This window comes from Calonectris borealis, chromosome Z (genome assembly GCF_964195595.1).
Source record: "Calonectris borealis chromosome Z, bCalBor7.hap1.2, whole genome shotgun sequence".
Lineage (NCBI taxonomy): Eukaryota > Metazoa > Chordata > Aves > Procellariiformes > Procellariidae > Calonectris > Calonectris borealis.
In genome coordinates, this window is record NC_134352.1 from 51,673,883 (window position 1) to 51,686,620 (window position 12,738).

The 12,738-nt window shown below is 37.6% G+C and overlaps 1 protein-coding gene across 1 annotated transcript in view; it reads left to right on the plus strand.

Moving 5' to 3' along the window:
* The window catches only part of TTC39B (tetratricopeptide repeat domain 39B), a 75,075-nt gene that overhangs the window by 33,569 nt on the left and 28,768 nt on the right, over positions 1–12,738 (plus strand). Inside the window, exon 3 of the mRNA XM_075138073.1 lies at positions 12,550–12,654. Coding sequence (XP_074994174.1) covers positions 12,550–12,654 — 105 coding nt within the window. The remainder of the gene's footprint in view (positions 1–12,549; positions 12,655–12,738) is intronic.

Consider the following 12,738-nt stretch of genomic DNA (forward strand, 5'->3'; position numbering starts at 1 on the left):
AACACCGCAAGGTGTGTATTTTGGGGGGCCATTCTTTAAAATGTGGTAATTTAAGGACAGTATCAGATTTGTAGTTATTTTCTCCATTTATAGAGTATGTCTTCTACTCTTGGTAGCTGTGCTGATTTAACCATTTGAGGTTATGTAATTTTTGCCTTAAATATAAATAATTTATTTAATGGGATGCAGTTCTGTGCTTTCTAAGTACTAAATGTTAAGTATAATACAGTGTGCTTTTAGAGATATTTGTAATTTAAGGACTCCAACATCAGCTATAAGTTCACTGTGTAATAAATTCCAGTAAATTGGTTTGAAGTTTAGGAAGAGTGTCTTACTAGGATCACACTGTCCTAATTGTCTCTTTGGATCTGAGCCAATATTTGTGTGACGCAGTGTTAGTCCTATAAACATCTGGCCTGATCTGGTGTCCTAGTTGCTGCATGATTTATTTCTTATTTTTTCCATAGCAGGGTAAGTAGAATTTTTATTTGTTTTGTGTAAAACTGTCAGTAAGCTGTCATTATTATTTATATATCCTAGCTCTTTCAGGAGAATCTTTTTCAACCTATTTTCTTGTCAGTACGTCTTATTTAGACCTACTTTCTAAGGGAAACGTTGAAGAGATTAAATTTTTTTTTTTTCGTGAATCTCTATTTATATCTACATATTGTATATTAAGTTTTGGCAGTATCGCTCTCTGGCATATACAGGTGGTCATTTTTCTACACAGTATTGCCTGTATTGACCTCAGCTGGATTATTTGATATAAAGTATTAGTCTGACAAGGGGGATTCAAACATAGTAAATTCTCAGTTTTACTTGCAAAGATCTCATGTTAAAACATACAGCTAAAAATACCGTTGAACCACTGAGTTCTATTAATAAATCTGATAACAACCTTTTATAGTGCTGTGCATTTCCATTAGTGTCCAGCAGAACAGCGTAAAGCAGATTTTTCTCCTACCTGCAAACTGACACTGACACTGCTTTGTTTTTTCTTTCCCCTCTGTCAAACTGTGGTCACTTCTACATACCTGTGATCTGATTGTTTTGCTGTCTGTTTTTAGGATTACATATATTTTGCAATGCTTTGTCAAATTCATGCTGGAGTAACTTGATATGCTTGAGTAGGATTATTTCACAGTCATTTTAGTGATCAGATAAACTGTATGTGCATATTCAGGTGGGTAAATAGTAACCCAAGTAGTTGTCATGTGTTTTGCTCCCACAGGATGGCTGATTCATTATGGAAAATTTGCGTCTTGCTTACTGTGCATGTGCAGTGCAATTCACTGTTGAACTTAAAGAACTTGGTGTCAGATAAAGCTGCTGATGTTTCTTTTTCCCCTCAGGCTGTAAAAACACCTGACTTGCAATAAATTGATTATTGGCTTACTGAATCTGACTTATGGTCAGTCCAAAACGGAAACATTTGTGAATGCTCATGGTTTTGTTTTGGTTTTGTTTTTTTTTTTTTTTTTGGAAGTGGCTAGAAATGTAGCCTGTCTCTTTGTGTTTTTCAGAGGGGCAGATAGTGATGTTGGCAATGGTGGATGCTGGTCAGCCAGTGTGATGAGTTTAGTCTTGGCACTATTTCCTGTGGCACCCGAGACTCAAGCAGATGATCAGCTTTGCCTTGGTTTTCTTCCTTTGTGCTTATTCAGTTGCTTTGTTGCACCTGTAGAGTAGTAATAATATGTGAGGTTACAGCAATCAGTATTTTCTTGTGGTGTTCAGATACTGCATTGATAATAAATATATAGATGAGCAAATTCCACACTTTCAATAAGAAAGACCATTAGGAAAGTTCCTTTACCTTATCACCCTTCCCTGCCCCCTCAGTTATGGACATAAAGTAAATGCTTGGAAACAAACCCTTTTGATCACTTTCTTGTATCCAATTACCAAATTCTCATGAAGCAGCACCGTAGGTGCTGGGCTGTTTTCTACCTAGAACAAAGACAGTCCTGTGCATGCCCCCAAACTTTGAGATCACAAATAAGACTCACATGCAGAACGTAAAGCAAAGAAACATTATCGGACTCCTGACAGGTGGTGGTCTGGCATTTAAAGTTTAAGGTCAGATGAGACTTTTAAGAAGGATTTTTTTGTTTGTATATAAAGTTTTTGTGGTGTGTTTGAGGGTTTTTTGATACATTTCATTCATAAGACAGTAGTACAAATATTTCTACTGCTGTGAGCAGTAGTAATTCCTAAAACAAAACAGTTGTCTCTCTAGCTAAATATATATCTGTGAAGTTTAGAAAAGCTAAAATTAGAACTTGGTTTTCTAAAAAGGAAGAGAGGGCAAACACCCCTCCTAAAACGCCAGCAGCGCCTCCCTGCCCCAGCTTCTGGTCTATGAGGAACAGAGCTTTATCTGCCTTCCGTCGCCTGTCGTTGGATTACATGTGTCTGGTAAGGTATTAATGATAGATCAACTGAAATACTCTCTTAGTGAAATTCCAGTAGTCTATGAAAAGCTGTCAGTTTGAACTTTTTTTGGCAATGCTAAGGTAGAGATAAAAACTGTAAAGTCATTCTCAGCTCATTCATGCATATCATTTTAAAAATTGTTGATTTTCAACAGGGGCAACTACCTCTTTTTTTCTCACTCAGTTACCTCTTCCCTTCTTACTGCCTCTGTTTTTCTGAGAGCTCCAACTCCTTTTCTACAGCTGTTCCTTTTGAAAAATACAGTTTTTGATGCTTTCTCTTTATTTTATTACATATACAAATGTATAATATCAGTTAGCTACTGTTTCTTCTTTTCGCTCTGCACCAGCATTTCTGCCACAGCTTTAAGACGAGGGAGAAGAAAGAATCTAATTAAAAAAAAAAACCAACAATAAACAAAACCCCCAAAAAACAACCAAACAAACACTATTAAAGAAAAGGAAAATGCCCTAGAGGTGAGATTGCATGATCATGCAAAGGATAATATAAGCAGATCCCTTGGTATTGCAACAACAATCCAGGGACTCACTGATACAGATTTAAAATAACTGGCTAAATGCTACTATCTCATAATCAGGTAGCGTTGAGGAGGAAGGCGCAACCTTACTGAACTGAATTGCCTCATAGCATGGCATTTCCATCCTCTGCTGTTACTGGTTCTGTAGGTGGATAGATGTCTCCAAAATTCAAGTGAAAGCTAGTACCCGGGAAGGGCTTGGATAAGAGCGGCGCTATTTGCCTCTGTCTGCTATAGAATGTCATTTTAAATACAGCATGCAAGAAAGTCCCGAGGGAGGAAAAAGTGAAAATAGGTGTGTTACCCTAATGGTTTTGCTAAAATACCAGGCTGTGTAAACTAATATCATTTAAACTAAATGACCATTGTTGGGGAGGGGGGGTGTCTGTTGTGTGTTTTCAGGTGGGGATTTTTGATTCTGTTTGTTTGTTTGTTTTTAAGAAACTGCCTGTTGTTGAATGGATCATAATATAGTAAGCTTTTAGAGTAATTTCTGCCTGTTTGCAAATTTGACTAGCACAGCACTGAATAGTTTTGCTGCCAGTTGGGTTTCCTTAAATGAATGTTTAGCACACAGACTACAGCATGTGTTGGTGAAATTCTGAAACAGTGAAGACACAACGCCTTCCAAGGAATAAAATCTGTCTTGCATCAGCATGAACTTTTTTTCAATGATTCCCATAAGCTGATAACATTTCCATTAAATGTGTTAACTTTTTATTTATCTAAAATTCATGCTTCTCATAAAAAGGGATGTGTGCATAATGAATGCAGAATTTGCTGTGGAGGTAAACTATGACTAGTGGATTTACTGTATAAAATAAGTTAGCATTTGCTATACTGATCAGATAGCTGTAGTTTGTAGACTTTCTATATTAATGATAAGAACCTAGGATAGGAAGTGATTTATATAAGTTGGAAATAATTTCAAACCTCTAGCCGTATGGCTTAAGTTTTTTCTGTTGTGTGATTGTAAGTGGCGTTGAAGTCTGGGTTTTACATGAAATAGTAAAACAGTTTGCAAAAAGTTTTCTGTTTACAATAGGAAAAAACGTTGATAGCATGGTCTTATATCTTTCCCTGATTATTTTTAAACTAACACATTGGGTTAAGAATCCTTTTTGTTCATAAACTGGAAGTGATTAAAAAATTTAAAAATACTGTGATCCCTTTAACGTAAAGGATTTAGCATGCTTTAATTTGTTAGCTGCAAGAAACATCTAAATGTGAGAAATGTTACTCAGTTTGGTTCCAGATGGGAGGAATGCATAGCATGCATACAGATAGAAGAAGAAAATCCAGCCTCACGGAGGCTTGCCTGATGCACCTTGCTTTTTCAGAACCTGAGTCAGGAAGATACTGAAGGACATGTGCCAGCACTAGCACAGTGTGGGGGTGAGGGGTCAGGTCAGTAGTCCTCAGAGAGAATGATACGTGCTCTGCTTTCATGAGGGTTCCTTAGATTCAAACTTGATACAGAAATTGTTCCTACAAGTTCTCTGCTTCTATTTATTTTAAAACAAAACAAAACCAAACCAAACAGAAGTCCCACACTTGTGAGTTTTAGGAGTAGTCCCTTGTAATAAGAAAATCCAACTTAACTAGAAAGCTACTCCTCTGCTTTTATGAACATTTCCAGATGTTCACTGTATGCATGTCTGTGGATTGTGCTACCAAGGGCCATGTAAGCCTTCAGCCACCCTTCACTGAATTATCCTGAACATAAAATGTAGACCTAACAAGAATATGTCAGTAGGATTTGGCAGTAAGCTTATTTTATGTTAGCCTTTGCTTCATGTCGTAGAACTGTTGGTAGGTATTTGTAATGAGGAGTGGTGCCACCTGCTGCTCTGTGGTAGGTAGGTAGTACTCCTACAAAGCATCCTACAAGAACAGCCTGAGAACAATACATTTCAATGCTGTTTTGTCATCATTAACTTGGCAGTAAATACTCTAGCAGATGCCTGCATATATGTTACTCAAGAAGAGCACTACAGATGGTAGTTTCTTGCTGCCCTACCTGTGGATACTGTGGTTGACACCCAAAATGGTTTTCATTTGAGTTTAAGCAAACAAATGCCTTTAAAAGATTCTTCTTCTGATGAAGCTTCTGTAAGTGTTAAGAGTCACTTGTTTGCCAAAGTATTCATTTCCTGGAAAAGTGTTCTCTTAGATGTAATGCATCTTGTTTTCTTGATCCTTATCATCAAAGTAGCATCCTCTCTGTATATCCCCAATTTTTAGAAGACCTTATTTTCACTCCATTTGTTTGTGTCAGATATGCATCTTAATGTGGTATCTTAAAACTAAATTGTTATTGCTAGTTTCACATTTTTGTGTTTTTTTCCCCTTGACGTTTTGCCTTGCGACCACTAATAACTTCAAATATTTTCAGTAACTGTAGCCCAGTGAGACTTTCGTTAGTGAGAACAGTAGCTGTAAAAAACCAAGTCTCTCACAATTAATCAGGTGAGGCTGATTATTTTGGCTATGTTGTAAAAGAGCCAACAAATGGTTTTAGAAGTTCAAAAACTAAATTCTGCGATCCCTATTCATGCAAAGTACTGCTTGCACATTTAAGTCCAGCTAATGTTAATAAAATGAGGTGGAAATCAGTCCTAAATATATGATTTAAAATGTGGAAAATATAATTAGATTAAAGGTAAACTGTTCTGCAGTTCTCCTGTTTCTAGCTCCTCAATCCCCTTTCAAGAGAAGAGTTTGTAGATCATTGCACCAGGGGTGATTGTATTAAAAGCTGACTAAATCTCCTGCAGATACAAAGACAGCAGCATGTACCGGGTTAATACTTAACCTTAGCTATATAACTGCCTTTCAGGAATGTTCTTTCACTGAGCCCTGGTGTGGACAGATAGCTGTTATTGCCTAACTCACTACATGTTTAAACTGCTTTCTTTTAAATGTTAGAGCAATGGCTCTTTTTCATTTGTTTTAGGCTAGTAGTTATGCTCTCTTTTTAATTAATCTGTAGGGAAAAAATAAGCTGTAAACTGTTTTGACATTTAAATTACTAATGTTCTTGCTTTGTGTACATCCTGAGGATTGTCATCCTAATAGTGAATATTCCAATACATCTCAGGGTTTTCAAATCAGTATTCTTATTCTTTGTTTCTATTGCAGCTCCAAGTAGCTGATGAGAAGAAGCTACTTAAAGCTGCTAATAACTTCCTTATGGACAGTATATCCCCACTGTATTGGAACAGTTTCACGAGTAGGTCAGCACCAAGCCCAAGATACATAAGCTATTGCTGGAATTCAGAACGTTTATTCTTTTTTCATAAAAGAAGTTTGAAATAGTAGTGAGAAGATAACTTCAAAAAATTCTGTGTGTTGGGAAAAGGTATCCTTAAGGTTCCTAGACAGTAACACAGTGGTGTTTTATTCTCCTTGTAATGTGACATTGTTCTCTTTGTGTAACACCCAATATAGCACATTTTTCTTCTCCTTTTTTCATTTAGAAGTGAACTGTATTCACTGGGTGTCAAATCCATAGTAATTTCACTGAAGTAGTGTTAACTTAGTCTATTCCAGGATAAATTAAAGCATATGCTCATCTGAGGTGATAAAATGTGTTAAGTTTCTGTCAATTCTAGGAAACTGTATGTGGAGGTAGGGAAAAAAATGAGTTTGCCAAAATAAGACTGAGTCAGAAGGAGAAGAACATGAGTCAGAAAGAGAGCGTGAGTGAGCATTGCTCACTGAACTGTTCATCGGTCTGCTAACTTGCTGTAAAATTGGTTTGTGATGTTTTGGGAGGAGAGGAGGAAATGTGCTTTTTGTGAGGCTCTGCATAGAAATATGCCTTGTCTGCCAGCGAAGGTAGCCAAGTTGCTTCTGAGTCAGTATGCTCCTTTCTTCTGACTGTTCTGACTTGACACACTTGTGTGTCAAGTTATAAATCTGAGTTGTCAAGTTATAAATCTGAGTTGGAGTGATTCCGTCTGGTTATGTTCTTCTGCTGCAGGATGTAGGAAAACAGTAGAAAATACATGTGAAGATAATTAAACAGGAGTGAGACTCTTTGGTAGCGGAAGTGATTCACTTATCAGAAATAAGAGTCTGAGAAAACGGGCTTCCCAAGTTTTATATCTGAAGTGGCAGAATAATTTCATAAGCTTGCTTGATGTAAGGAACAGAAAAATGTATTGACATAAGGGATACTGTTTACATTGTCTGCAGGCTTTAGTCACACATAAAGGCAGCAGTGCTGGAAATAGTCCGTAACACAGGAAAAGAACATGACAGCAATGTGCTGGAGAGATCTGCTGCTTACCCATTTAACAGGAAAAGATAGTTTTGACAGGGTGCCAGAGCTCCGTTGTTTTAAGGAACCTTGTTTATGGAATCATTTTACAAATATTGATACGTACCCTGGTGATGCCAGAGTTGGTGGTATGATGGCATTTAGGAGCCTGATAGCTAATGGTCCTCTCTGATAACAGCTAAAAAGCCAGCATGTCCATAGCTATGTTACACAAAATAAAGATTAGATTTTCCTTCCAAAGGAAATTCCAGCAGTTGCTGATTAGAGGGTAGGAAGTGTGCAGATTTACAGCATACAAATACAGAAGACGTATTTCTTTTCACTGAGATGAGGCCTAATGAAGCAGTAGAAATAGGACATTGCCCTTACACCTTGATGCTTGCATTCAGAAAAATAGTACAGCAGTGGGGTACTGTAAAACTTTAATCTATTTATTTTCTATTACTTTTCACATGAAATGGTAGGAAACTTTCTTACTCTTTCTAGGCTGAACCCAAATATTTTACAACTAAGTGAATAAAGTAGTGATCAGTTGTTAAATTACCTGCTGTTATGAATGATCCACCTTCCCTCAGATTCTTTTATAAACTATGTGATTATACATGTCTCGCTTGTGGTTTTCTTCCTTGTCTTACTTCAGATGACCATTCATAGTTCCTTCATACTCTGTAGCAGGTCATCGCCTCGTGTTGGGTTTTTCTGTTCCAATAGTTCACAGAATTCTTGGCCCACCTCAAAGTTAGCAAACGTGCTATGAGGGGAGGACAGCAGAAGGTCCATCTGTCCTCTGCAATTATGAAGATTTTTTTTTTTTCCCCCCTCCCACTGAATATGGCCACTGGGATTTGTATTGGAAGACACCTGGAACGGGGCACTGCTTCAGTGCTAGTCACAAAGTAGTTGTGGTGCAAAGTATGAGAGAGTAAAAACTCATTTTTGCCATCTAGTATATCTCAACTTTGATTACTGGATTTTTTTTAAAGACAATCACTGCAAATCTGGTAGTTAAAAAAGAAAATCCTCCCTGCCCCCCTCCCCCCCCCCGCCTTTTTTTTCCCCCTTCTTGAGAAATGATTTGAAAGCAGCTAGGTGTTTTTCCTAGCGGGAAAGGCAGAGCAAATGGAATGTGTAACCTAACCAGGCATGGACTGAGTGGAATGTAGTTCCCTAAAAAGCAAATGTGAAATGAGGATATGGAAGCATGGGAACACACAGTGATGGTGATGGTGTGTTATTGAGGGACTAACTCGACTAACTCAGGTCCTTGCTTGTGTACCAGGAGAAAAAAACAGCCTCTAAATCCAGCTAAAAATTAGTTCTTTGAAAGTGATTTGTTAGTAGATGGTATTCATGGAATCAGCTAATAAAATTGTTTTACAAAACTTTCAGTCATTATAAGGGAGTCTCTTTTTTATTTCTTAACACTGTTCTTTGGAGGGCATACTATTTAAGACATTTGAAGAGAACATGTAAACACGTACATTTCTCTACTGCCTTGTATAAATATTTTAATTTGGACAGATTTTTTTTTACATTTTCAGAGTTGTCTGAATGCACTAAAAAACAATTGCTTTTTTCATATTTGTTTTGATAAACATTTTAATTCTGCTTTACTGGCTAAGAAGTGTAGAATCTTAAGCATACTTATTTCTGATTATTGTTTTTAATGCGAAACCTTTAACCAGTTGAGCAGATTTAGTGTGAAGTGCTAAATCCATTCTTTCGCCAAATAGGTGGGATGCTTCGTAATCTAGAGTCTGTGCTTCTCTTGATCCAGTATCTGGAAAGAACTTTACTTTGGGAATGTGAAGAGGTGTTACAGGCTGAGGCGTTGGCAGGTATCCAAACTAAATGCTTAGCCAGGTTATTTTGTTTTCTGGATTTAGAAGCTAGAATGTGCAAAATACAAAATGAGTTTGTGGTTGGCCTTGATAGGTTGTTTTTTTTTTTTCCTGAAGTATAGAAGGTGTGAATTTGCAATGTGAGGAAATAGAGATATTCTGCGTGTCTCCTACATGGCTTTCTTGGTCTACAGGTTCATTTTTCAGGAAGGAATGGTGGAAGATGTCTCTGTGTTAGAATTGTAAGGCAATTTGCATTTTGGCCTGTAAATCCGTGCAAGATGTAAACATGAAGTGATGATTTGCATTTACAGTTTAATGTCTGATGTTCTAATTTTTCAAGGATTGTTCAAGTGCTAAGTCCTCTGTTAATTTCAGTGCAAGTAGCATCGTAAAGATAAAAAGCTGTGTCTGCTGAAACATGAAGAAGAAACTTTTTAAACCCTATGTGACCAATTGAAAAGCAGCAAATTGCTGCTTTCTGATAAAAATTCGTATGCTTGATATACCACTTTCCTTTTCCCCTCATCAAGAAGGAGCCAAATGGAAAGAATTAATTGGGTTGTTTGAGAGACAGAGGAGAAAGTAAAAAATCAAAGAGATTAAGCAAACTGTATTAAAAGGGGAAACCAAAAATTGTGCATGATCCTGTTGAATTCATAGTGAAAATGGTGTCTCATTTTGTAACCACCTTGGAAAAACGCTGCTATTTTTTCCCCTATCTTGATTTTTCATTGAGAGCTGTGTTTCAGAAACTTTTGATGTAGTATGTGTAGTGGGGGAAATTTGAAAAATAAACTTATGGATTTACTCAGATACACTTCTGTCACTGAGTAGCCTTGATTGTCAACTATCTTGCAAAGATGAATCACACAGGCTTATATACCAAAAGATTTAGGACTTTGAAAATGGCGGGGGGGGGCGGGGGGTGGGGTGGGGGTGGGGTTTGGAACCCAACACTTCAATACCATATGACATCATGCTTAGTATATAAACTGGGGGAGGGGGCTGGGGAGCAGCGATCGCTGGTCGGGGACTGGCTGGGCATTAGTCGGCGGGTGGTGAGCAATTGCATTGTGCATCACGTCCTTTGTATATTCTATTATTATTACTACTATTTTACTTTATTTCAATTATTAAACTGTCTTTATCTCAACCCATGGGTTTTTTCACTTTTACCCTCCTGATACTTTTGCCCATCCCGCTGGGGGGCCGGGGAGTGAGTAAGTGGCTGTGTGGTGTTTAGTTGCTAGCTAGAGTTAAACCATGACACCAGAGTAGTCTGAATTATAAATACCTCTATATTCTACATTTTCCAGTGCAGTCTATGATATGAAGAGTGGTATATAAACAACAACAAAATGGTGACTTTTTTTTGTCTCCCTGCAGCAGGAGAAAAGATACTGCTATTGCTTTATCTGAAGGATTTTTATTTGGACTTGTGTATTTATACATAGACCTAAGTAAACTTGCTGTACAGTAACTTCCCTGAAATACCTTTAAGAAAATTGGAAGGCAATTTAGATATCTAGCTTAAGGGTATTTAAGCGAGAGAACATAAACTGATAGTGGCCATGGGACGGTATAGCATTGGTGGCATAGCAGCAATGAAGAGAACACAAATGTAGTAGATTTGCTCTCCACTAGCTGTACAGTACTAATCAGAACAGGTTAATAAAGACTTTGGTACCTGTACCTATACCCTATACAGTACAGAAAACATGGGCCACGTTGCAGTGTTTGTTGCTCAGGCTCTCACCTAGGACTAGATGTTGGGATGAAACCTGGGGTGTGATGGGCTGGCAGGAATCCTACGCACATGGGAAAAGAGGTGGCTGCTTTGCTGGTAAGACTTGTTCTGGGTGACTGGATCTGCCCCTTCTCCGCTGGTGTGACAGTGGTACTTTTCTTGGACAGCTGGAAATCAGGGCTGTAGGTTGCATTGAGAATACGACCTTTCTTGCAGTGTGTATGCAGCCGAAGGATGTGAAAGCTTAGCGAGTGGCTAACGGTAGCAGTTGAAGCAGAGCTGAAAATGCTTCAGCTTTTAAGAACTGTGGGTTTTTTGCTACATAAAATGACATAAATCTTAAAATTGTATACATAATAATCAAGTTGAATCCCAGTATGGGAGAAAATAAAGGTATTTAAATTGTATTTAAAAATGTTGGTAACAGTCTGATGGTAAAACTGCCGGATTTCAACTGTTGGGCAATTCAGTACTTCATTATGAAGGGCAGGACTTGTTCTTGGTATGTTCAATAATAAATATTCTAGTAGTTGCCAAGTATTGAGTTAGAGATTTTATTCTTCTACAAAAGGTGAAATTTTTCAAGTACTGCCACTAAAAAATGACAGAAAATAAAGCTGAAAAAGAGTTTTGGGATGTCATTTAGTCTTATCCTAATTTTCTGTCCCAGAGGCTGTACAAAAAACAGAGCCAATGTTTGTGAAGCTTTTGGGTGATGGAGAGAGGAGGAGGGTAGGGGAAATTGATGATGCTGTGTAAAAACCCGTCCAGCCATGTTTTCGTGTCCTCTTTTTTCTTGGTTTGTTTTTTGTGTGTGTGTGTGTTACTGTCAGATTTAGAGCAGCTGTCTGTCATGTCTCTTCTTAAATTTCTCCTTCAGGGTTCTTCTCTTCTGGTCAGCACTTGAATATTCATCTCATTGACATGATCTGTTGGTTACCACTGCTTGACCTTACTTGGATAGAACCCATTACAGAGCCTAAACCTGTTGTTTTAAAGCTGTAGACAGATTATCTTTTCCAGATGCAGCTGTGCACATTGAAGGCTATGTAGCTTCTAGCTATTCGTCACTACCATGAATGTCCAGTTTGTCACCAGTTCTGCCATGAAGCAATTTGTGAGTGCTCCTGAGTCTTTCAGACAAAACTGGCTGAGGTAGCGGTTTTGTTAAATGGCTTCCTCTTAAGCAAGTGCAAGTGATTTTACTTCAAGTGAATTAGGAAGAATAAAAGCTTTTGGCGTAGCCGCAGGTTTCTGACAGGACTATTTTTGGCGTAGCTGTTTGCAGAGTGAGTGTCTGTTTACTGCTTTCTTGAACGAAAATATTACTTTGTCATCTCTCTCTCGATTTAGATCTGAATACAGAGCTGCATTTATACTGATATGGAGAATTGAGAGCTTGGACACAGTGATAAGTTTTGAGTATTCGTGTTATATAAGTAGCAGTAAAAATTACTCTATTGCATATTGACTGCAAAAAAAGGAGGACAAAGCCATAAACATCACTTAAATAAACAAAGAGGGTACACCCATGTAGCATGGATAAAGTGTTAAGCATATGACTCGTTTTTGAAAAGCTAGATTTTAAAAACAAATAATAAAATGGCTATAAAAGACCTTCTGTGTTATATAAGGAAAAAAAAGTTTTAATTTTGTGTTTATATTTACAGTTTGACTAAACTAAGAATCTTTTTTTTAGGGCATCCAAGATGGATCTCAAGTGTGCTCTGGAAGAATGTTCAATGGCACTGAACTTATTTCTAAACAATAAGTTCTCTGAAGCCCTGGAACTACTTCGTCCATGGTGAGCTCCTGTTATTTGCTGAAGTTACTGTAAACAGATAGTGTAAAGTATGCTATCTGGTAGCTGAAGATTAATTTAAGGCCT